This window comes from Oncorhynchus kisutch, linkage group LG28, assembly GCF_002021735.2.
Source record: "Oncorhynchus kisutch isolate 150728-3 linkage group LG28, Okis_V2, whole genome shotgun sequence".
Classification (NCBI taxonomy): domain Eukaryota; kingdom Metazoa; phylum Chordata; class Actinopteri; order Salmoniformes; family Salmonidae; genus Oncorhynchus; species Oncorhynchus kisutch.
The window spans coordinates 25989880-26013019 of NC_034201.2; the positions used below are offsets into that span (position 1 = coordinate 25989880).

Sequence of the window (23140 nt, forward strand, 5' to 3'; positions counted from 1 at the left end):
TGGCTGATGTTTTGGTCACTTTTGAATGCTGGTGGTGCTTTCACTCTAGTGGTAGCATGAGACGGAGTCTACAACCCACACAAGTGGCTCAGGTAGTGCAGCTCATCCAGGATGGCACATCAATGCGAGCTGTGGCAAGAAGGTTTGCTGTGTCTGTCAGCGTAGTGTCCAGAGCATGGAGGCGCTACCAGGAGACAGGCCAGTACATCAGGAGACGTGGAGGAGGCCGTAGGAGGGCAACAACCCAGCAGCAGGACTGCTATCTCTGTGCAAGTAGGAGCACTGCCAATAGCCCTGCAAAATGACCTCCATCAGGCCACAAATGTGCATGTGTCTGCTCAAACGGTCAGAAACAGACTCCATGAGGGTGGTATGAGGGCCCGACGTCCACAGGTGGGGGTTGTGCTTACAGCCCAACACCGTGCAGGGTGTTTGGCATTTGCCAGAGAACACCAAGATTGGAAAATTCACCACTGGCGCCCTGTGCTCTTCACAGATGAAAGCACTGAGCATATGTGACAGACGTGACAGAGTCTGGAGACGCCGTGGAGAACGTTCTGCTGCCTGCAACATCCTCCAGCATGACCAGTTTGGCGGTGGGTCAGTCATGGTGTGGGGTGGCACAGCCCTCCATGTGCTCGCCAGAGGTAGCCTGACTGCCATTAGGTACCGAGATTAGATCCTCAAACCCCTTGTGAGACCATATGCTGGTGCGGTTGGCCCTGGGTTCCTCCTACTCCAAGACAATGCTAGACCTCATGTGGCTGGAGTGTGTCAGCAGTTCCTGCAAGAGGAAGGCATTGATGCTATGGACTGGCCCGCCCGTTCCCCAGACCTGAATCCAATTGAGCACATCTGGGACATCATGTCTCGCTCCATCCATCAACGCCACGTTGCACCACAGACTGTCCAGGAGTTGGTGGATGCTTTAGTCCAGGTCTGGGAGGAGATCCCTCAGGAGACCATCCGCCACCTCATCAGGAGCATGCCCAGGCGTTGTAGGGAGGTCATACAGACACGTGGAGGCCACACACACTACTGAGCCTCATTTTGACTTGTTTTAAGGACATTACATCAAAGTTGGATCAGCCTGTAGTGTGGTTTTTCACTTTAATTTTGAGTGTGACTCCAAATCCAGACTTCCATGGGTTGATAAATTTGATTTCAATTGATCATTTTTGTGTGATTTTGTTGTCAGCACATTCAACTAGGTAAAGAAAAAAGTATTTAATAAGAATATTTCATTCATTCAGATCTAGGATGTGTTATTAAAGTGTTCCCTTTATTTTTTTGAGCAGGTTATTTAGGATGCATCATAAGCTGCCCTGACCAGTTAAGAGTTCAACAGGTGTCTTGATAATAGAAAGATTCAGTGAGTCAGTGTTTCCTGTGTCACATGCAATTGCTTTTGAGTTGTTCATAATGTTTTGATATTTCATCAATCCATAAATAATCTAGACCTACATGTAAAAGTATCGCTTGCACTTTTGACAATTTCACAAGACATGTTTTATATGATGTGCCTAAATACTTAACCACTTGATTATTTAATTACCTACATGTTATTTAAAATTATCCGTTTGGAACGCAACATGTTGTAAAAAAAAATCTCTAAATTGGGCATGCCTAAAGGTAGTGCTTGTGTTAACTTTGATAGTGTTGTATGCAACATTATCGCCAAGTGACTTGATGCCTACTGTGCCAAAGTGATTTAGAATTGTTCAATGGGAGTGACAATGAGTGTGTTGATAACAATAACATTGTGAAAATTCCACTTTTAACCATATTAATTTGATCAAAATAAATGTTGTGCATGTTAACATTAGGCGATAATTAAGAGTAGGCAAAGTGATTGTCAGGCAAAAATGATAAAACATTTTACCATTACATTTGATGTACAGTCACATTCACTGTGGTCTGAAGCTATATAGAATTCATGCTGGCGATGCCGCATGTCTAAGCAGTGTCTTAACATCATCCTAAAACTTACTCTTGAGCTGGGAGGTTTTTTCCTTCTTAAAACAGGTTCACAGGATTCCTTGGACCTTTTCTGAGATGCTTTGTGGATATCAGCCCTTTGCCCGATTTTATTTTAAACTGCAGTATTGCTCTCTCCCAGGAATCGGAGGGGCAGGGCTGTCCGTTCTGCCGCTGTGAGATTAAAGGCACAGAGCCCATCGTGGTAGACCCCTTCCACCCCAAGAACAGCAGCAGCGGGGCCTCCTTTGCCAGCTTCCAGGGGCCCTACGGGGTGGAAGGAGGGGGCTCCCTGTCAGTCTCCCCCAGCAACGACGAGGACGATGACGAGCGCCTGGAGGATCCCCACCTCATTATGAGCAGGCTGGCCTGCACGAAGGCAAGACCACCAGCCACCATCTATGAGCAGCTAGGCTTTGTCATGTTCTCTCTATTTCTCCTACACACACCATCTCCCATCATCATTGTGTCCTTGTGGTAAAAGTGAAAAGACGATCTATAAAAGACTTGGTAGTTTTCAGAATTCGCCAATTAGATACACCACCCAGTAAATCAACAACTAAAAACCATCTCCCTCCATCTACATGTTGTGGAAACAAGCTCACGTATTACTTGTTTTGATGTCTCCCCTGTGTTTTCAGGTGGAGCGCCCGCCCTCCCCTGTGACGCCCCTGCCCCCCGTGCCCCCCAGGCTGGACCTGCTGCAGCAGAGGCCCCCCAGCTCCCCAGGGGCCCCGGGCCAAGGAGCAACAACCAAGGCAAGTGGAAGACCTAATCAAATTCAAGCTTTCTTTATGTATATAATGGTGTGCCCATGCATGTCATGTGATTTTTACATTTGACTATTTTAGCAGACACTCTAATCCAGAGAGATAGTATTGCATACAGTCATTAATATCTGCTCTCCCCAGATTGCAGCCCTCCACAGAGACAAACCTTTGCCCCTCCCTCCTGCTCTGCGAGAGTTACCCCCACCTCCCCCACCCGAACGCCCTTCTCCCCTTGGACCCCCAGAGGGCCGGCTTCAAAGGAGACCTCTGCCAAGCACCCCTCCAGAGCCCAACTGGGCCTCCAACTACATGGTTCCCCGGCACGTAGCCAAGGCCCCCCCACAGACCAACGGACCCAGTGACAGTGACTGCATCCACAGAGCAAAGCCGCTAGCAGCGACCAACGCTATCTACTCCCTGGCAGTCGGGTATGGTATTTGTATAGAAATTGATAAAATGTGGTATGGATGTAATGTCGATGTTCAATAGAGAGAAGTCACTCTTGCCCTGAAGAGTTATGGGAAATGCTGATTTTTATTCTAGTCCAGCACTTAAACAATAGATTTAAAAAAAATATAAAAAGTATTTGACCTTTTTATTTAACTAAGCAAGTCAGTTAAGAACAAATTCTTATTTTCAATGATGGCCTAGGAACAGTGGGTTAACCGCCCTGTTCAGGGGCAGAACGACAGATTTTTACCTTGTTAGCTCGGGGATTCGATCTTGCAACCTTCCGGTTACTTGTCCAACGCGCTAACCACTAGGTTTCCTGCCACCCCAAACGTAATGGTGGACTTCCATTCCTGACCTGATTGGTTTAATCAGAGGCTCTCTGGGACTTAGATTGTCTATATACCCTGTAGTAACTCATAGAGTGACTGATTGGTAATTCAATGTGTTGTATGTATTACCTGGCTCAGTGTGTCTTTTTCTCTGTTGTTAGACCTCAACAGGAGTCTACTGGTGAGAAGTCATCTGGGAGTGATGAGGAGAATGAGTACATGAGCCCCACCTCTCTCCCTGCAGCAGGACCCTCCTGGGCCATGGCAGGTGCTGTCGTGCCCTCACCACCACCGGTCCAACCCACTAACCGCGACTCACGGTGAGTGCTCAACACTGTCACTATGAGGTAACCAGGTTGATTATGATCAGTACAGGGTCCTGACTAAGGTTTTTCTGATGACCCTCCCTCTGCCCTTTATCTTCCTCCATCCCTACCTCTCTCTCCCCTCCCCCTTCTCTCCTAGGACTGTGGACTGTGAGGACCCTCAGGTGTATGAGTCCATGTGTAACATCCAGGCTAGTGCTATGGAGCCCCTCCCTCTGCCCTCCCTGCCCCAGCAGCCACCAGAGTCAGGTGCATAGAGATGGATGAAGGATCTCTATTCTCACTTTTCTGATTGCACATGAAGTTACATAAGTCATCCCCTTTGTACAATCAGAAAACCATCATGAAACATGAATCACACTGGCATCTTTTGCATGTTTACACCTGCCTAGAAACATACTATCTCAATGAATGTGGCCACAATCCGATTACAGTTATGTATCTCAGCAAGTGGAAAATGCACACTACTGTTCAAAAGTTTGGGGTCACTTAGAAATGTCCTTGGAAGAAAATCACATTTTTTTGGGCCATCATAATAACATCAAATTGATCAAAAATACAGTGTAGACATAGTTGTAAATGACTATTGTAGATGGAAACAGCTGATTTTTAATGGGATATTTACATGAGGGGGTACAGAGGCACATTATCAGCAACCATCACTCATATGTTCCAAAGGCACGATGTGTTAGCTAATCCAAGGTTATCATTTTAAAAGGCTAATTGAGCATTAGAAAACACTTTTGCAATTATATTAGCACAGCTGAAAACTTGTTCTGATTAAATAAGCAATAAAATGGGCCTTCTTTAGACTAGTTGCGTGTCTGGTGCATCAACATTTGTGGGTTCGATTACAGTCTCAAAATGGCCAGAAACAAAGAACTTTCTTCTGAAACTCGTCAGTTTATTCTTGTTCTGAGAAATCAAAGCTATTCCATGCAAGAAATTGCCAAGAAACTGAAGATCTTGTACAACGCTATGTACTACTCTCTTCACAGAAGAGCGCAAACTGGCACTAACCAGAATAGAAAGAGGAGTGGGAGGCCCCGGTGCACAACTGAGCAAGATGACAAGTCCTCAACTGGCAGCTTCATTAAATAGTACCCGCAAAACACCAGTCTCAACGTCAACAGTGAAGAGGCGACCCCGGGATGCTGGCCTTCTAGGCAGTTGCAAAGAAAAAGCCCTCTCTGACTGGCCAATGAAAAGGTAAAGATGGGCAAAAGAACACAGACACGGGACAGAGGAAGATTGAAAAAAAGTGTTATGGACAAGTTTCTAAGTTTGAGGTGTTCGGATCACAAAGAAGAACATTTGTGAGACGCAGAAAAAATGAAGATGCTGGAGGAGTGCTTGACACCATCGGTCAGGCATGGTGGAGGCAATGTGATGGTCTGGGGTTACTTTGGCGGTGGTAAAGTGGGAGATTTGTACAGGGTAAAAGGGATCTTAAAGAAGGAAGGCTATCACTCAATTTTGCAACACCATGCCATACCCTGTGGATGGCTCTTAATTGGAGCCAATTTCCTCCTACAACAGGACAATGACCCAAAGCACACCTCCAAACTATGCAAGAACTATTTAGGGAAGAAGCAGTCAGCTGGTATTCTAACGGAGTGGCCAGCACAGTCACCGTATCTCAACCCTATTGAGCTGTTGTGGGAGCAGCTTGACCGTATGGTATGTAAGAAGTGCCCATCAAGCCGATCCAAGCATGGGGTGAAATCTCTTCAGATTACCTCAGCAAATTGACAACAAGAATGCCAAAGGGCTGTAATTGCTGCAAATGGAGGATTCTTTGACAAAAGCTAAGTTTGAAGGACACTTATTATTACAATGGAAAATCATTATTTATAACCTTGTCAACGTCTTGACTATATTTCCTATTCATTTTGCAACTCATTTCATGTATGTTTTCATGGAAAACAAGGACATTTCTAAGTGACCCAAAACTTTTGAACGGTAGTGTATATCCTGTGTTCAGGGTATTCAAATCACTCTTTATCCCTTTAATCCTCTTGTTCACCCTCCAGACTACCTCATCCCTCCCCCTGCGGTTCCCCTGCACCATATGGTAGAGGAGATGGAGGATGAGTATGACTACCCCCGACCCCAGGCTCCCCCAGCACCCGCCAGGCGCACCCTCTCTGACGTCACCGGCACCTTGGCCGCCTTCAGCTGCCTATCAATGGACAGCCCTACCATAGATGCCTGTATGTAACTCAGCATTAGAGTTTTCAGTCCTTTTCCTCTCTTGCTTTGTCATGTTAAGAGTTATATTTATCAAACACCATGAACATGTTCTTTCCTCTCTCCCAGCTACGTTTTCATCAGGTCAGGACCCCGAGTGCCCCCCTAAGCCCCTCCCACGCCGGGTCAACTCAGACCACCGGCCCCGCCCCCTTACCCCAGAAGCCCTGCTCCCTGCCGCCAGTCCATCAGCTGGCTACCGAGGGGGGCCCGTTCCCGGTGTGGCGCTATCCATCAACGGGGAGATAGAGCATCTGATGAGCCAGGGCTACTCGTTCCAGGACATTCAGAAGGCCCTGATGATCGCCCAGAACAACCTGGAGACGGCTAAGAACATCCTGCGCGAGTTTGTGTCCATCCCCTCCACGGCCCACATCCTCACGTAGCAGCCTCAACACCACACCCTATATCCTTTACCCACTGTGCCATAATGGATAGCATTTCTACTGTGCTGGTTGTGACCGGTCTGGAAGCACTGTAAATTGTAAGGGGAAGAGGACTCGGTCCCATGCACAGGCATCTAAGTGAGAGAATCTAAGGGGAGAGGAAGGATGCTTGACGTGGCCTCTGTATGGCCAAGCCTTTGACCCTTGTATGGTCGTTTGTGCTTGCCTCCAGTATTATTGTGTGGCTCTAAGCATTTCCTTGTTTCTGAGTGCAAGGTAGAGTAAGCCGAAATTCACACGGTGTGCTTAGGCTACAGTAAGGAATAGTTATGGACTTATTGTGCAGCAGCAGTAACTATTGTTGGGGCATACCTGACTCATGATTCCCACTCCCTCTTCACCCTAATGGTGACCATGTTAGTTTTGATTGTGTCATAGTCGTACATACAGTTTGTAGCTAGACACGCCAGGTGGAGACTAAACCATTTGATTCTGTGGTTTGTGCTAAAGCCAATGAATGTGAATATTTGAGTTGGATTGCAGTATTACAGGGCTCCATGTCATGCATTATACTGTAATTGCAGTAGGTGAAGTAACTATTTTTTTAAAAGTAAGCATAACTCCAAATTGCTTTAGTTCCTGGTTTACTTATAATATATAAGCCTGAATGACGTGTACGTAATCTCAGAATGTATTCAGTGTAGTGCTAACATTGACTGGTGAACTAATGTAACATTTCTGATGTCATCATTCACTGTTAGGCCTTATTGTTAATTCTGTGAATAGCTTATATTTTAAAGTGAGTGTCCTTTTTTTAATGTCATACTTAAAAATAAAGGGAGTATATCTGCTCTATCTGAATTTTGCTCTCTGCTAATCAGTGTGCAATTGGACTTCTGCTTGTAAGGGTTGTTTTTTCGGATCCATACTATTCATTTTCCAGACAATAATATATTGATTGGGCAGAGAAGACAAAGTGATCCAAGTCATGTATATACCATGATATTTAGTGAAATGAAGTACTTAATTGGCACTACCTCAGACTTGCTTTGCTGCCTCCTCTGGGAAAGAACACTTTGTACAACGTTCTTGTTTATACGTTACAAACAGAATATGGCCCTATCTTAAGGTGGCTCAGTATGCGTTTTGAACTAATGTATTTTCTTTACCTACCTTGATTTAGGATTGTTTTTTTTCTCACAATGATGTGGCTTCGACACATTTGAGAAATCTGTTAATATATGAATCATTTAAATTTAAATGAATTTGAAACCCCGTTGAACATGGAGTTTTTGTCATTGTCCTCTGGACTCGGGTACAACAGACTGAACAATGTGCAGTAATATGCCAAGGTTATTTGGGGACTCACACCAGAAATGTTAGGTGTTTGATTCAAAGCCAAAAGTATTTAAATACAGGTTTAAATCACATTATTAGTTGTACATACTTCTAGTTGTAAAGAATGGCCATGATATTTCTGCATCTGTTTGTTTCGCTTGAGTTCAATACTGTTTTAACTTTCAAATTGTGATGTACTTTGACTGCAATTCCTTGATCATCAACTTAAGTGCCACTCCTTGTAAAATCATTTGAGAATTGACTTCAGGCCTCTGCTTTCCACTGTGTCGCTCATATGTGGACTCACCACAAGAGGACACTCTGTCATAAGAGATTGCTGTGGTCTCATACGCCACACTAGTAATTGCTCAATAGTTGCAGAATTTACTGGTGTACGGAAGCACAGTTGGTGCTTTGTCGTTCGATCGAAGATAAATGTGAAATTGTATGTTAGAATTCATTGTGCGCCTCACCTGTACATACAGAGAGGACTAACAAAAACTTTTTTCATTGCCTTGTTGCATGTGTAGTTAAAGTTTTATTTATTCATTTTAATGTACTCAGCATTCATTATGTTGCCATGTCTTCATTCCTCAGCCATTAAAGATGTTCAAATAAACAATATTTTCTTTAACATTTGATTGGTATATTTTATAGAAAATGTTATAATACTGGAAGATATGGTCCATGTAGCTCTTGTTACAAACCTAATAACTAGCCTACTATTGTTTTGTACTTTGTCTAGGGGTCCCAGGCCTAGTTACATGGTCTGTCACCTGAATGAATGTGCACATTTGTGATTAATCAGCAATTTGAGGACCGTGTTGGTCCTCGCTGCCCCCCCCCCTCCCCCCCAATGTGCCCAGGAGACAGCGACTTACTGAGTTCAGGGCCAGCTCTGTCTTCTTGTTTTGCCTGTAAAAGCAGATTATTATTAGTTCAGATGGTGACAAAACATATGTACAAAAAGGAAAAATTTGAAAGGCATGGCCAAACGAAACCAACAACCTCACGGCTTGCAGGCTGGGACAGACTGACGATCACCTTAATTGCCAGTACCTGATGTGCTTATCAACCAGGCTCAGCACTAGGACAAGGTTGCTGCTGCCTCCTGGGGGAATGTAGTGTGGAAGTGTATCCCTCTATGTCCTAACACTAACCTCTCACCCAATATCATAATACTAGAAGAGCACAGTTTCCAGTCTGGTAACTGGAAGAGCATGCTGTTCCAACATGTCTAGACTATTGTGTTGAACATCCTCTTCTTCCCACCAAGCCTGCACTCTGGAAATCTGAAGCTACTCACTCCAGGAGACAGCATAACAGTGGTTAGATGGGAGAACTCACCCCTTTCCCCTGTCGATCACATTCTGAGTCTCTGTTATAGACCATAGTGAGGTATAGTGTGTGTAATGATCCATTTTGGCTGTTGTGATTTAAATCTATCAGTGGAAATATGTATTTTCAGTTGTGCCTTAGCCATTGAAATGCACTTGTAAGTTTTCATTTCTCTGCTATGAACTTTAAATATTTAGTGTAAAGATAATGAAAAATATCAAATGTTGCTTTTTTATTTGGCATTTTCTTGCAAAAAATAATTATAAAAAGGCAAGCATCAAATCACAAGAACTGTACTTAATTTACACAAGTTTGCAAGATCAGACCATTATAAACCAATAATGAACTGTGCAGGTCCAAACATTCCTGTTCAACGGTAGCTGTTTCATATAGTCAACAAAAACACATCACTCAAAGAAAGCGGTTGGGGTGGGAGGAAGCCGGTTTAACTGTCCCCTCAAGAAAAGTTTCTGTTTTCTGAGCCAACTGCACAACAAGCTGTTTTTACTGTTGGTGGTGGCCAACAGTGAACCTTTTTCACATCATGATGGCCAGTCATCCACATACAGGCATCAAAAAGCGTTTCCCGTGTTGGGATCTGTCTTTGGGCAACATGAATGTAATTCAAACAGTGTTATTAAATCCAGACCTCTTCCTTCCATAAGCATCAGAACACTACAACACAACTAAACCAGACTGAACATAAAAGACACACAGTTGAGAGCAGTGTCTTTACTGGAGTCATACTACCAAAAGTCCACTATCTGCAGTCCTATGGCCGGATGTAAGCAGGCTGAACAAAATGGGTCATTTCAACTAAACACAATGACCACTAAAATATTACCTTAAAGGCAATATTTGGATCACAACATACAGTATTTGTACCAATTGAACTCTCCCCTTTGTGTACAATATCAAAAATCATAATACCTTTAACATATCATTCTGTAAATGATGCACGTCAGGCAGTCTTTGCGCTAGCAACAGCTTCTTCCATGCACATAACTTACAGTAAGCATCCAAAATGTATCACACACAAAATGAGCTTCAGGTCTCCTTGGCCCTCACCCAAATATAAAGAAATAAACAGCAAATCATAAAATAAGGAAACATTTCAGTGTATCTTACATCAAAGTGAGACAAATTTCCACAGGCACTGCAGATAACACAATAGGCCATTTCAAAAAAGACAATCGAAGGCCACAGCTACAAACGGTTCTTATGCCACGATTATTTACAAACAGTACAAGAGCTTGACAGTAATTCACAAGAGAATTACTCTGAAATTATGAGTTTTGCTGAGAAAATGTTGACGTGGCGTTTCTCCACGAACATATTGGTGGTCATTTATGGCCAGATTACCTCCATAAAATTATGTAGAATCGCCAAATCAAGGACCATGGATGAATAGCTAAAGTAAGTGACACCATAAACAGATAATACCATACCAAGTCTGAATTTGTAAGGTCTGTGTCAAAATATCTTAAATAATGAAATATATATATAATATATACAGTTTATAAAGTTTATAACGCACAGTTAATGAACGTCATCATCGTACACTTGAAACCGGCAAACGAGAGAGTAAAAAGGCTTTGGGGAAACAGTGTAAAATTACAACGGGTAAAATGGAGCAATCAAAACATCCTCCAAACACCTTAAAATCCGTTGTGTGTGTTCCTGTGTGGTTTTGGCCAGATATGGTGAATACTGCTGAACACAAATGTGGAGAAAATGATTGATTGGTTGACTCCTAATTAGAGTCCTAACTAATTTTCCCCAAGGCTTCCAGTAGTCTAGCCTTGGCTTGTGGGTGGATTTGGTGGGGTGGCGAAGAGCTTCGGCTGGCTACGTCAGAGCTCAGCCCTCTGCATATATCACTTCCTCAGGTCCATGTACTTTACTCCAGGGAAAAGCACACAGGGAAAGAGGAAAGGGAGAAAAAACACCAACAAATGTCAATACAGTGGGCAATGCAAGATTCAAGAAAGACAGACAGTAAGCTACTTCTGTTTAGCGTATAGCTTTCATATTCATAGTTACCTGGTCGTTGGGGCCATTCTTGTCACCGTTAACGCCCTTCAGAAGAACAGCCTCCTCGGCCTTGGTGTCAGTCTTCATCTCTACCACAATGCCATCTTTGTTAGGGTTCTCCTTAGTGCTGTGGATAGAGAGCACAAACTCAGTTTCCTCTCAATACTCCTCTCCAGTGAGGACAGTATCACATTCTTGGAGGCAGAAAGACTCAATTATGGATGTACATATGGAATACATTTACATAACACTTGCTCAGAGTGCTTTACATTGTAATTTACCCTAATCCACTACCTATGTGTAGCACCTACCTTATAGAACTAGACACAAAACCTGGTCCTAGACCAGTTGTTGAAGTTGAAAACTCACATTTCCTGCTTGCCAGAGCGGCCACAGGGGATCTTGCCCTTCTTGTGGAGGAAGTAGAGCACACTGCCCAGGACGGCCAGCAGGAGGACACAGATGATGACGACCACGATGATCACACCATTTCCTTCAGCTATACACAGACAGACAGACAGGGAGAGAGGAGGGAAAACTCAGGTTAATGCTTATACCTGATCATGGAGAATCATCCGGACATGATATGTGTAAACATTTCCTGGTTACCTGTGCTGCCTATACATGTGTGACCAGTGACCCATAACCCCATGTGAGAGTGCCCCTAGCATACAAAACAAGTGAAAACATCCCTTGACAGACAAAATAAGGCCAAAATGACTTGTCAAAGCAGTTGTGACAACTTTTTACATCAGCAATTGTCAAAGTATTTGCAGTAAATAACCCGGCCAAGACCCCAAAGAGCTAGTAGAAGCAAAATCAGAAGCATAGAGGCCAGGAAAAAAAACTAGAAGGAAGAAACACAGAGAGGAACCCAGCTCAGATGGGAAGCCCATCCTCTTCTAGTAGTACTACAAAACATAGGAAGATGTGGAGGATAACCACTAGCCAGGACAGTCCACTCAGTAACATATTACATTTTTTCCAGGGAGTCCTGGGATCCAGGTTGTAGAACAGTGTTAGAGTATGATGATATTGGTCATGATTTATGGGTCAAGTCATAAGAAGCAGATGGGAAACAGATCAAGGGCTCTATTCAAGCCACATCGCGGAACTTCAGCTTTACAGGGTGATTGAAATTTAAAGACAATGTTCCTGCTTTAGCAGTGTCTGCATTCACGGTAAACGCTGCATATGTCAGCACAATCGGAAATGACCTTTACATTTATATGCAGAATCAAAAATATTAGTTAAATGTTGATATTTGGTTGGGTTGTCAACAAAACAATTCAATATAACTTTTGTATTACAGTAAATAGCATAAAGTTAAGGCTATCTTACAAACGAATGTAACGTTCAACCTTAAAATGTGTAACACATCCATGGCCACATTTTTAAGTTACTATAACTATACATTTCTTATTAAGTAATCAGTAAAGTGTGCATGTTCGAGACAGCATACATCGCAGGGTTGTAGAGATCGTCACAATTACTGTAATAATCTGCACAGAATCTTGAACTTGCACCATGTACATTTAATGTAATCTCAACGATATCACAATCTGTTGTATAAATAAACAAATGATCTGACATTGTATTCCCATTTGAACTTTCCTGTGCTTTTAAAATGGTTGAAAGCGCAGTGATAGACATTTGGGTGACAATTAAACCAAAAATGAGACCTTGTTTTTCCATTGGAATTTGGTTGTGCTTTTAGATTGTTGTATTTCCAATGTTCAACTAACTTTTGGCTATATTTTTGAGTGGGTGAATATAGGTTGTAATCTCATAATGTCTCAACCCAATATTACCCAATAATCTATGTTGAAATGCGCCCAGTGAGCAGCTTCAACTCTCATGCTTGTGAGTGAGTGCTCCAGACACAGGGCAGAGAGCGATGTGAAACAACCCTGGCCTGCCCCTCTGACAGAGCCATCAACACTTCAGTGCAATCCCCCCAGGAGGAAATTAGTTAGTGCTCCTCCCTACCAGAACTACTAACTCCCCTCTTTAAACATGGAGTAAGCCCTTGTTAAAAGGAACAATATGGGTTTATGAGAACTTCTATTGCAGCAGCTCAATAAAAGCAGTGAGACAGCGCATTAACTTCCCCAAAATTGAACTCAATATATGTGCTTTTGGCACTCAACCACTTCAAAACATTTCTCGAAATGCTAGACAAACGGTAAAAAACATTAGGTGTTGGACATCCTTATATTTTCCTAAGTGTTGTCCTTTTTTCCTATTTTTCTGTCACACATCATTTTCAATGTACCCACAGGCGATGAGCAGAGCCAATTCTCCCGCCTTTTCCTGCAAACACTATGGCCGTATGAAAATCATGAATTATTTAGTTGCCTTGTTGGCTAATCCTTCATGGTCTGGATTGGTGTGGATTCAGAAAGAATTTTTAAAAAGTTGAGAAAAAGTAAAGAAACAATCTAAAAGCGCTTCTCAACTGGATCAGAGTGATTCAAAGGTCAAGAAGAAGAGAAACAGTGCTGGAGCGTTATCCATAGTGGCATGGGTACGAATCCCACCACACAAGTTCATGCTGTTTCCTTTCTATGCTCTGTACTCCGTCTAACTTCCAACTGTCTAGGGTTAGGGTTAGGGTTATCCTCCTTTCGTGATCAAACACGCTCCTGTTCTAATCAGCAAGAATACAATAATAGCAAGATCTCTGTCTTACCAGGTGAGTAGGGTGCAGTTGCAGTGACCATGGGAACTGTGGACAAGCAAAACAACACTTAAAATGTAAGAGGTTCCCATCATCAAATATATTTCCACATAATATGCCCATATACAGTATTCCATACATTCTAAATACAAAACATTAGGAACACCTGCTCTCTCCATGACATCAGGTGAATCCAGGGGAAAGCTATGATCCCTTATTGATGTCACTTGTTAAATCCACTTCAATCAGTGTAGATGAAGAGGAGGAGACATGTTAAATAATGGGTTTTAAGCCTTGAGACAACTGAGACATGGATTGTGTATGTGTGCCATTCAGAGGGTGAATGGGCAACACAAAATATATAAATGCCTTTGAATGGGGTATGGTAGTAGGTGCCAGGTACACCGGTTTGAGTGTGTCAAGAAGTGCAACGCTGCTGGATTTTTCACACTCAACAGTTTCCTGTGTGTATCAAGAACGGTCCACCACCCAAAGGACATCCAGCCAATTTGACACAACTGTGGGAAGCAATGGAGTCAACATGGGCCAGCAACCCTGTGGAATGCTTTCGACACCTTGTAGAGTCCATGAGGCTGTTCTGAGGGCAAAAGGGGGTGTAACTCAATATTAGGTGTTCCTTATGTTTTGTACACTCAGTGTGTATGCCTATATATTCCTATGTAGTGTACAGTATATGGCAGGGTGGCTTACTGGCACTGATGCTGAAAGTCTTTGCCTCTGTGCCCATCTCGTTGGTGGCGTTGCAGAAGGCTGTGATGTCAGAGGTCACTTTGATGGACACCAGGCTGATTGTGCTGTGCTCCGTGGCGCTGGTCAGCACCTCGCGCCAGCTCTGTCAACACACAAGCATACACACCAATGTCATGTCACCAGTCACACCAATATGCATTGGAACAGACACACCAAGAAAATTAGATGTTAATGTTTTAAAATCATACATTCATGCCATGTACAGTTGAAGTCAGAAGTTTACATAAACTTTAGTCAAATACATTTAAATTCAGTTTTTCACAATTCCTGACATTTAATCCTAGTAAAAGTGCCCTGTCTTAGGTCAGTTAGGATCACCACTTTATTTTAAGAACGTGAAATGTCAGAATAATAATAGGGAGAATTATTTATTTCAGCTTTTATTTCTTTCATTACATTCACAGTGGGTCAGAAGTTTACATCCACTCAATTATTATTTGGTAGCATTGCCTTTATATTGTTTAACTTGGGTCAAACGTTACGGGTAGCCTTTCACAAGCTTCACACAAACAGTTCTATTTTTGTTTCATCAGACCAGAGGACCTTTCTCCAAAAAGTACGATCTTTGTCCCCATGTGCAGTTGCAAACCGTAGTCTGGATTTTTTATGGCGGTTTTGGAGCAGTGGCTTCTTCCTTGCTGAGCGGCCTTTAAGGGTTATGTTGATATAGGACTCGTTTTACTGTGGATATAGATACTTTTGTACCTGTTTCCTCCAGCATCTTTACAAGGTCCTTTGCTGTTGTTCTGGGATTGAGTTGCACTTTTCGCACCAAAGTACGTTCATCTCTAGGAGACAGAACGCGTCTCCTTCCTGAGTGGTATGACGGCAGCGTGGTCCCATGGTGTTCATACTTGCATACTATCGTTTGTACAGATGAACGTGGTACCTTCAGGTGTTTGGAAATTGCTCCCAAGGATGAACCAGACTTGTGGAGGTCTACAATTTTTTCCCGGATGTCTTGGCTGATTTTCCCATGATGTCAAGCAAAAAGGCACTGAGTTTGATGGTAGGCCTTGAAATCCATCCACAGGTACACCTCCAATTGACTCAAATGATGTCAATGAGCCTATCAGAAGCTTCTAAAGCCATTACATAATTTTCTGGAATTTTCCAAGCTGTTTAAAGGCACAGTCAACTTAGTGTATGTAAACTTCTGACCCACTGGAATTGTGATACAGTGAATTATATGTGAAATAATCTGTCTTTAAACAATTGTTGGAAAAATGACTTATGTAATGCACAAATTATATGTCCTAACCGACTTGCCTAAAACTATAGTTTGTTAACAAGAAATCTGTGGAGTGGTTGAAAAATTAGTTTTAATGACTCCAACCTAAGTGTATGTAAACTTCAGACTTCAACTGTAAATATGCCCACATAATCTATTAAATACAAAAGTATGTGGACACCACTTCAAATAGTGGATTTAACTATTTCAGTCACACCTGTTGGTGACAGGGGTATAAAATAGACAAAAATTGGCAGTATAATGGCCTTAATGAACAGCTCAGTGACATTCAACGTGGCACCGTCATAGAATGCAACCTTTCCAACAAGTACATTTCTGTCCTGCTAGAGCAGGTCAACTGTAACTGCTGTTATTGTGAAGTGGAAACATCTAGGAGCAAGAACACTTCAGCCCCGAAGTAGTCAGCCACACAAGCTCACAGAACTGGACCGCTGAAGTGTGTACACATCGTCTGTCATCGGTTGCAACACTCACCACCAAGTTCCCAACTTCCTCTGGAAACAATGTCAGCATAAGAACTGCTCGTCGGGAGCTTCATGAAATGGCTTTCCATGGCCAAGCAGCGGCACACAAGTCTAAGATCACCATGCTCAATGCCAAGCTTTGGCTGGCAAACTTATTGTTATTTTATTGTGTTACTTTTTATTACTTTTTCCTTATTATTTCGTAAATATTTTCTTAACTCTTTCTTGAACTGCACAGTTGGTTAAGGGCTTTTAAGTAAGCATTTAACGGTAACCTGTTGTATTCGACACATGTGACAAATAAAGTTTGATTTGATTTGAACACCATCGAACACCTTTGGGATGAATTGGAACGCCGACATCGAGCCAGGCCTAATCGCCCAACATCAGTGCACGACCTCACTAATGCTCTTGTGACTGAATGGAAGCAAGTCCCCGCAGCAATGTTCAAACATCCAGTGGAAAGCCTTCCTAAAAGAGTGGAGGCTGTTATAGCAGCAAAGGGGAACCAACTCCATATTAATGCCCATGATTTTGAAATGAGATGTTCGATAAGCAGGTGTCCACATACATTTGGTCATGTAGTGTATGTTAACTGCCCAGTGCTCTGCCAAGCCCTGTTTTACCTGGCTGCCAGTGACAGTCCAAGAGATGGTGGGCAGGGGGTGTGCATGTGCCTCACAGCTCAGGTTCATCCACTTCCCAGCTCCCTCCTCCATCTCCACCTCCCTGTCAGCATCCTTCATCTGGGGAGCACCTGGGGGACATATTATAGACCCTGCTAAAGACCGCTTGTTAGGTATGAAAACATCTGATCTGACAAACTCAGTGTTTCTCAATCTATTCCTGGTGGGAACCCCAGGGTGGAAGCACATTTTTGTTGTATGCCTTTACTAATCACACCTGATACAACTAATCACCAAGGAGTGATAGTGTTGGGCTAAAGCAAAGATGTGTACAAAGAAGCGAATTCCTCAGAAATGATGGTTTGGTGACTAACCCTGGACGATGATGTGGACAGAACCAGAGGTGTGCAGTCCAGGCAGAGAAGGAACAGTCACCTCACACACGTACTCTCCTGCTGTGTCATAGGTGGCATCCTGCAGAAACAGCATGTGGCCTGTGCCAACCTGCAGCCCATTCTTCACACAGGAAGAAAAATAGACTAAGTCCACAACTGAATAACAACACATGATTAGCTACATTTGGCAAGCGACATGTCAATGTCGGTCTTATAATTGTGTTGCATTTAAAGCACTAAGTTGGTGCTTATTACAGGGTGCATTGTACCTTGAACCAGACAGTGAAGGTTTCCAGAGAAGACAGAGCGTTGCAGGTAGCAGTCAGACTCTCTCCTTTGAACATGATCTCTGAGTCTTTGGGCACCACCAGGGCTGGGTCCAGATCTGGAGAGAGAAACATGATGTGAAAAAGAAACATAGCTAAGTGACATGCTGGTGTGTGGTCCATGCAACCTTATTTCAATCAAATGTTTTCTTGATTTGAGTTACACCACTGCAAATCATAATATTTATCGACTGTGAAAATGTTGACATCAATTAAATTATCATAGCCCTTTCTTGCAATCAAATTACCTAGTGCACTCTTGGGTGGAATGTTATTCATATTTTTCATAATTAATAAACATTTGTATTTTTTTTACGCTGAAAATCCGGTGTTTCTATGTCCAACAGTTTTGTTATATTTCTGTGTTCAGTGATGTACAGTGCCAGTCAAAAGTTTGGACACACCCACTCATTCAAGAGTTTTTTTAATTTAAATTTTTACTATTTTATACATTGTAAAATAATAGTGAAGACATTAAAACTATGAAATGACACATGGAATCATGAAGTAATCCAAAAAAAAGTGTTAAACAAATCAAAATATATTTTAGATTCTTTAAAGTAGCCACCCTTTGACTTGATGACAGCTTTGAGCACGCTTGGCATTCTCTCAACCAGCTTCACCTGGAATGCTTTTCCAACAGTCTTGAAGGAGTTCCCACATATGCTGAGCAATTGTTGGCTGCTTTTCCTTCACTTTGCGGTACAACTCATCCCAAACCATCTCAACTGGGTTGAGGTCGGGTGATTGTGGAGGCCAGGTCATCTGATGCAGCACTCCATCACTCTCCTTCTTGGTAAAATACCCCTTACACAGGCTGGAGGTGTGTTGGGTCATTGTCCTGTTGAAAAACAAATCATAGTCCCACTAAGCCCAAACCAGAAGGGATGGCGTACCGCTGAAGAATGCTGTGGTAGCCATGCTGGTTAAGTGTGCCTTGAATTCTATATAAATCATTGACAGTGTCACCAGCAAAGCACCCCCACACCATCACACCTCCTCCTCCATGCTTCACGGTGGGAACCACACATGCGGAGATCATCCGTTCACTTAGAACCAAAAATCTCAAATTTGGACTCATCAGACCAAAGGACAGATTTCCACCAGTCTAATGTCCATTGCTTGTCTTTCTTAGCCCAAGCAAGTCTCTTCTTCTTATTGGTGTCCTTTATTAGTGGTTTATTTGCAGCAATTGAACCATGAAGGCCTGATGTGTCTGTTACTTGAACTCTGGGAAGCATTTATTTGGGCTGCAATTTCTGAGGCTGGTAACTGTAATTAACTATTCCTCTGCAGCAGAGGTAACTCTGGGTCTTCCTTTCCTGTGGCGGTCCTCATGAGAGCCAGTTTCATCATAGCGCTTAATGAATTTTTACTTCTGCGCTTGAAGAAACTTTCAAAGTTCTTGAAATGTTCCGTATTGACTGACTTTCATGTCTTAAAGTAATGATGGACTGTTGTTTCTCTTTGCTCTGTTCTTGCCATAATATGGACTTGGTATTTTACCAAATAGGGCTATCTTCTTAATACCACCCCTACCGTGTCACAACACAACTGATTGGCTCAAACGCATAAAGGATTAAAGAAATTCCACAAATTAACTTTTAACAAGGCACAACTGTTAATTCAAATCAAATTTTTCAAATCAAATCAAATTGTATTTGTCACATACACATGGTTAGCAGATGTTAATGCGAGTGTAGCGAAATGCTTGTGCTTCTAGTTCCGACAATGCAGTAATAACGAACAAGTAATCTAACTAACAATTCCAAAAAACTACTGTCTTATACACAGTGTAAGGGGATAAAGAATATGTACATAAGGATATATGAATGAGTGATGGTACAGAGCAGCATAGGCAAGATACAGTAGATGATATCGAGTACAGTATAACATATGAGATGAGTATGTAAACAAAGTGGCATAGTTAAAGTGGCTAGTGATACATGTATTACATAAGGATGCAGTCGATGATATAGAGTACAGTATATACGTATGCATATGAGATGAATAATGTAGGGTAAGTAACATTATATAAGATAGCATTGTTTAAAGTGGCTAGTGATATATTTACATCATTTCCCATCAATTCCCATTATTAAAGTGGCTGGAGTTGAGTCAGTGTCATTGACAGTGTGTTGGCAGCAGCCACTCAATGTTAGTGGTGGCTGTTTAACAGTCCGATGGCCTTGAGATAGAAGCTGTTTTTCAGTCTCTCGGTCCCAGCTTTGATGCACCTGTATTGACCTCGCCTTCTGGATGACAGCGGGGTGAACAGGCAGTGGCTCGGGTGGTTGATGTCCTTGATGATCTTTATGGCCTTCCTGTAGCATCGGGTGGTGTAGGTGTCCTGGAGGGCAGGTAGTTTGCCCCCGGTGATGCGTTGTGCAGACCTCACTACCCTCTGGAGAGCCTTACGGTTGAGGGCGGTGCAGTTGCCATACCAGGCGGTGATACAGCCCGCCAGGATGCTCTCGATTGTGCATCTGTAGAAGTTTGTGAGTGCTTTTGGTGACAAGCCGAATTTCTTCAGCCTCCTGAGGTTGAAGAGGCGCTGCTGCGCCTTCTTCACGATGCTGTCTGTGTGAGTGGACCAATTCAGTTTGTCTGTGATGTGTATGCCGAGGAACTTAAAACTTGCTACCCTCTCCACTACTGTTCCATCGATGTGGATAGGGGGGTGTTCCCTCTGCTGTTTCCTGAAGTCCACAATCATCTCCTTAGTTTTGTTGACGTTGAGTGTGAGGTTATTTTCCTGACACCACACTCCGAGGGCCCTCACCTCCTCCCTGTAGGCCGTCTCGTCGTTGTTGGTAATCAAGCCTACCACTGTTGTGTCGTCCGCAAACTTGATGATTGAGTTGGAGGCGTGCGTGGCCACGCAGTCGTGGGTGAACAGGGAGTACAGGAGAGGGCTCAGAAAGCACCCTTGTGGGGCCCCAGTGTTGAGGATCAGCGGGGAGGAGATGTTGTTGCCTACCCTCACCACCTGGGGGCGGCCCGTCAGGAAGTCCAGTACCCAGTTGCACAGGGCGGGGTCGAGACCCAGGGTCTCGAGCTTGATGACGAGCTTGGAGGGTACTATGGTGTTGAATGCCGAGCTGTAGTCGATGAACAGCATTCTCACATAGGTATTCCTCTTGTCCAGATGGGTTAGGGCAGTGTGCAGTGTGGTTGAGATTGCATCGTCTGTGGACCTATTTGGGCGGTAAGCAAATTGGAGTGGGTCTAGGGTGTCAGGTAGGGTGGAGGTGATATGGTCCTTGACTAGTCTCTCAAAGCACTTCATGATGACGGATGTGAGTGCTACGGGGCGGTAGTCGTTTAGCTCAGTTACCTTAGCTTTCTTGGGAACAGGAACAATGGTGGCCCTCTTGAAGCATGTGGGAACAGCAGACTGGTATAGGGATTGATTGAATATGTCCGTAAACACACCGGCCAGCTGGTCTGCGCATGCTCTGAGGGCGCGGCTGGGGATGCCGTCTGGGCCTGCAGCCTTGCGAGGGTTAACACGTTTAAATGTCTTACTCACCTCGGCTGCAGTGAAGGAGAGACCGCATGTTTTCGTTGCAGGCCGTGTCAGTGGCACTGTATTGTCCTCAAAGCGGGCAAAAAAAGTTATTTAGTCTGCCTGGGAGCAAGACATCCTGGTCCGTGACTGGGCTGGATTTCTTCCTGTAGTCCGTGATTGACTGTAGACCCTGCCACATACCTCTTGTGTCTGAGCCGTTGAATTGAGATTCTACTTTGTCTCTGTACTGGCGCTTAGCTTGTTTGATAGCCTTGCGGAGGGAATAGCTGCACTGTTTGTATTCGGTCATGTTACCAGACACCTTGCCCTGATTAAAAGCAGTGGTTCGCGCTTTCAGTTTCACACGAATGCTGCCATCAATCCACGGTTTCTGGTTAGGGAATGTTTTAATCGTTGCTATGGGAACGACATCTTCAATGCACGTTCTAATGAACTCGCACACCGAATCAGTGTATTCGTCAATGTTGTTATCTGACGCAATACGAAACATCTCCCAGTCCACGTGATGGAAGCAGTCTTGGAGTGTGGAGTCAGCTTGGTCGGACCAGCGTTGGACAGACCTCAGCGTGGGAGCCTCTTGTTTTAGTTTCTGTCTGTAGGCAGGGATCAACAAAATGGAGTCATGGTCAGCTTTTCCGAAAGGGGGGCGGGGCAGGGCCTTATATGCGTCGCGGAAGTTAGAGTAACAATGATCCAAGGTCTTTCCACCCCTGGTTGCGCAATCGATATGCTGATAAAATTTAGGGAGTCTTGTTTTCAGATTAGCCTTGTTAAAATCCCCAGCTACAATGAATGCAGCCTCCGGATAAATCGTTTCCAGTTTGCAGAGAGTTAAATAAAGTTAGTTCAGAGCCATCGATGTGTCTGCTTGGGGGGGGATATATACGGCTGTGATTATAATCGAAGAGAATTCTCTTGGTAGATAATGCGGTCTACATTTGATTGTGAGGAATTCTAAATCAGGTGAACAGAAGGATTTGAGTTCCTGTATGTTTCTTTCATCACACCATGTCACGTTGGCCATAAGGCATACGCCCCCGCCCCTCTTCTTACCAGAAAGATGTTTGTTTCTGTCCGTGCGATGCGTGGAGAAACCCGTTGGCTGCACCGCTTCGGATAGCGTCTCTCCGGTGAGCCATGTTTCCGTGAAGCAGAGAACGTTACAGTCTCTGATGTCCCTCTGGAATGCTACCCTTGCTCGGATTTCATCAACCTTGTTGTCAAGAGACTGGACATTGGCAAGAAGAATGCTAGGGAGTGGTGCACGGTGTGCCCATCTCCGGTGTGCCCATCTCCGGAGTCTGACCAGAAGACTCCGCCTCGTTTTTTTGGGTCACTGCATGGAATGCACTCCGTTGTCCTGTTTGTAAGGCAGAACACAGGATCCGCGTCGCGAAAAACATATTCTTGGTCGTACTGATGGTGAGTTGACGCTGATCTTATATTCAGTAGTTCTTCTCGACTGTATGTAATGAAACCTAAGATGACCTGGGGTACTAATGTAAGAAATAACACGTAAAAAAAAAAAAACTGCATGGTTTCCTAGGAACGCGAAGCGAGGCGGCCATCTCTGTCGGCGCCGGAAGTATGAAATGATTGAATTGCATTCCAGGTGACTACCTCATGAAGCTGGCTGAGAGCTGGCTGAGAGAATGCCAAGAGTGTGCAAAGCTGTCATCAAGGTAAAGGGTGGCTACTTTAAAGAATATCAAATGTATAATATATTTTGATTTGTTTAACACTTTTTTTGGTTACTACATGATTCCATGTGTTATTTCATATTTTTGATGTCTTCACTATTATTCTACAATGCAGAAAATACTAAAAAGAAAGAAAAACCTTTGAATGAGTAGGTGTGTCTAAACTTTTGACTGGTACTGTATATAAAGTGTA

At 43.5% G+C, this 23140-nt stretch overlaps 2 protein-coding genes across 3 annotated transcripts in view; one reads left to right on the plus strand and one right to left on the minus strand.

The window, feature by feature from the left end:
* The window catches only part of LOC109872641 (E3 ubiquitin-protein ligase CBL-like), a 28710-nt gene extending 20247 nt beyond the window's left edge, over positions 1-8463 (plus strand). The window contains exons 10-16 of the mRNA XM_020463949.2: positions 2120-2356; positions 2619-2735; positions 2889-3175; positions 3691-3849; positions 3995-4104; positions 5889-6068; positions 6175-8463. Coding sequence (XP_020319538.1) covers positions 2120-2356; positions 2619-2735; positions 2889-3175; positions 3691-3849; positions 3995-4104; positions 5889-6068; positions 6175-6491 — 1407 coding nt within the window. The 3' untranslated portion in view covers positions 6492-8463. The remainder of the gene's footprint in view (positions 1-2119; positions 2357-2618; positions 2736-2888; positions 3176-3690; positions 3850-3994; positions 4105-5888; positions 6069-6174) is intronic.
* Positions 8464-9384: 921 nt separating this feature from the next.
* Positions 9385-23140, minus strand: part of LOC109873302 (cell surface glycoprotein MUC18) — a 64524-nt gene continuing 50768 nt past the window's right edge. The window contains exons 9-16 of one of the 2 annotated variants that reach the window (XM_020464955.2): positions 17659-17774; positions 17369-17510; positions 16995-17125; positions 14593-14734; positions 13894-13929; positions 11571-11700; positions 11211-11328; positions 9385-11065 (exon numbers count right to left, since the gene is read on the minus strand). In XM_020464955.2, coding sequence (XP_020320544.1) covers positions 11045-11065; positions 11211-11328; positions 11571-11700; positions 13894-13929; positions 14593-14734; positions 16995-17125; positions 17369-17510; positions 17659-17774 — 836 coding nt within the window. In that variant the 3' untranslated portion in view covers positions 9385-11044. Of the gene's footprint in view, positions 11071-11210; positions 11329-11570; positions 11701-13893; positions 13930-14592; positions 14735-16994; positions 17126-17368; positions 17511-17658; positions 17775-23140 lie in introns of both variants that reach the window. The other variant, XM_020464956.2, reaches the window with a different exon arrangement.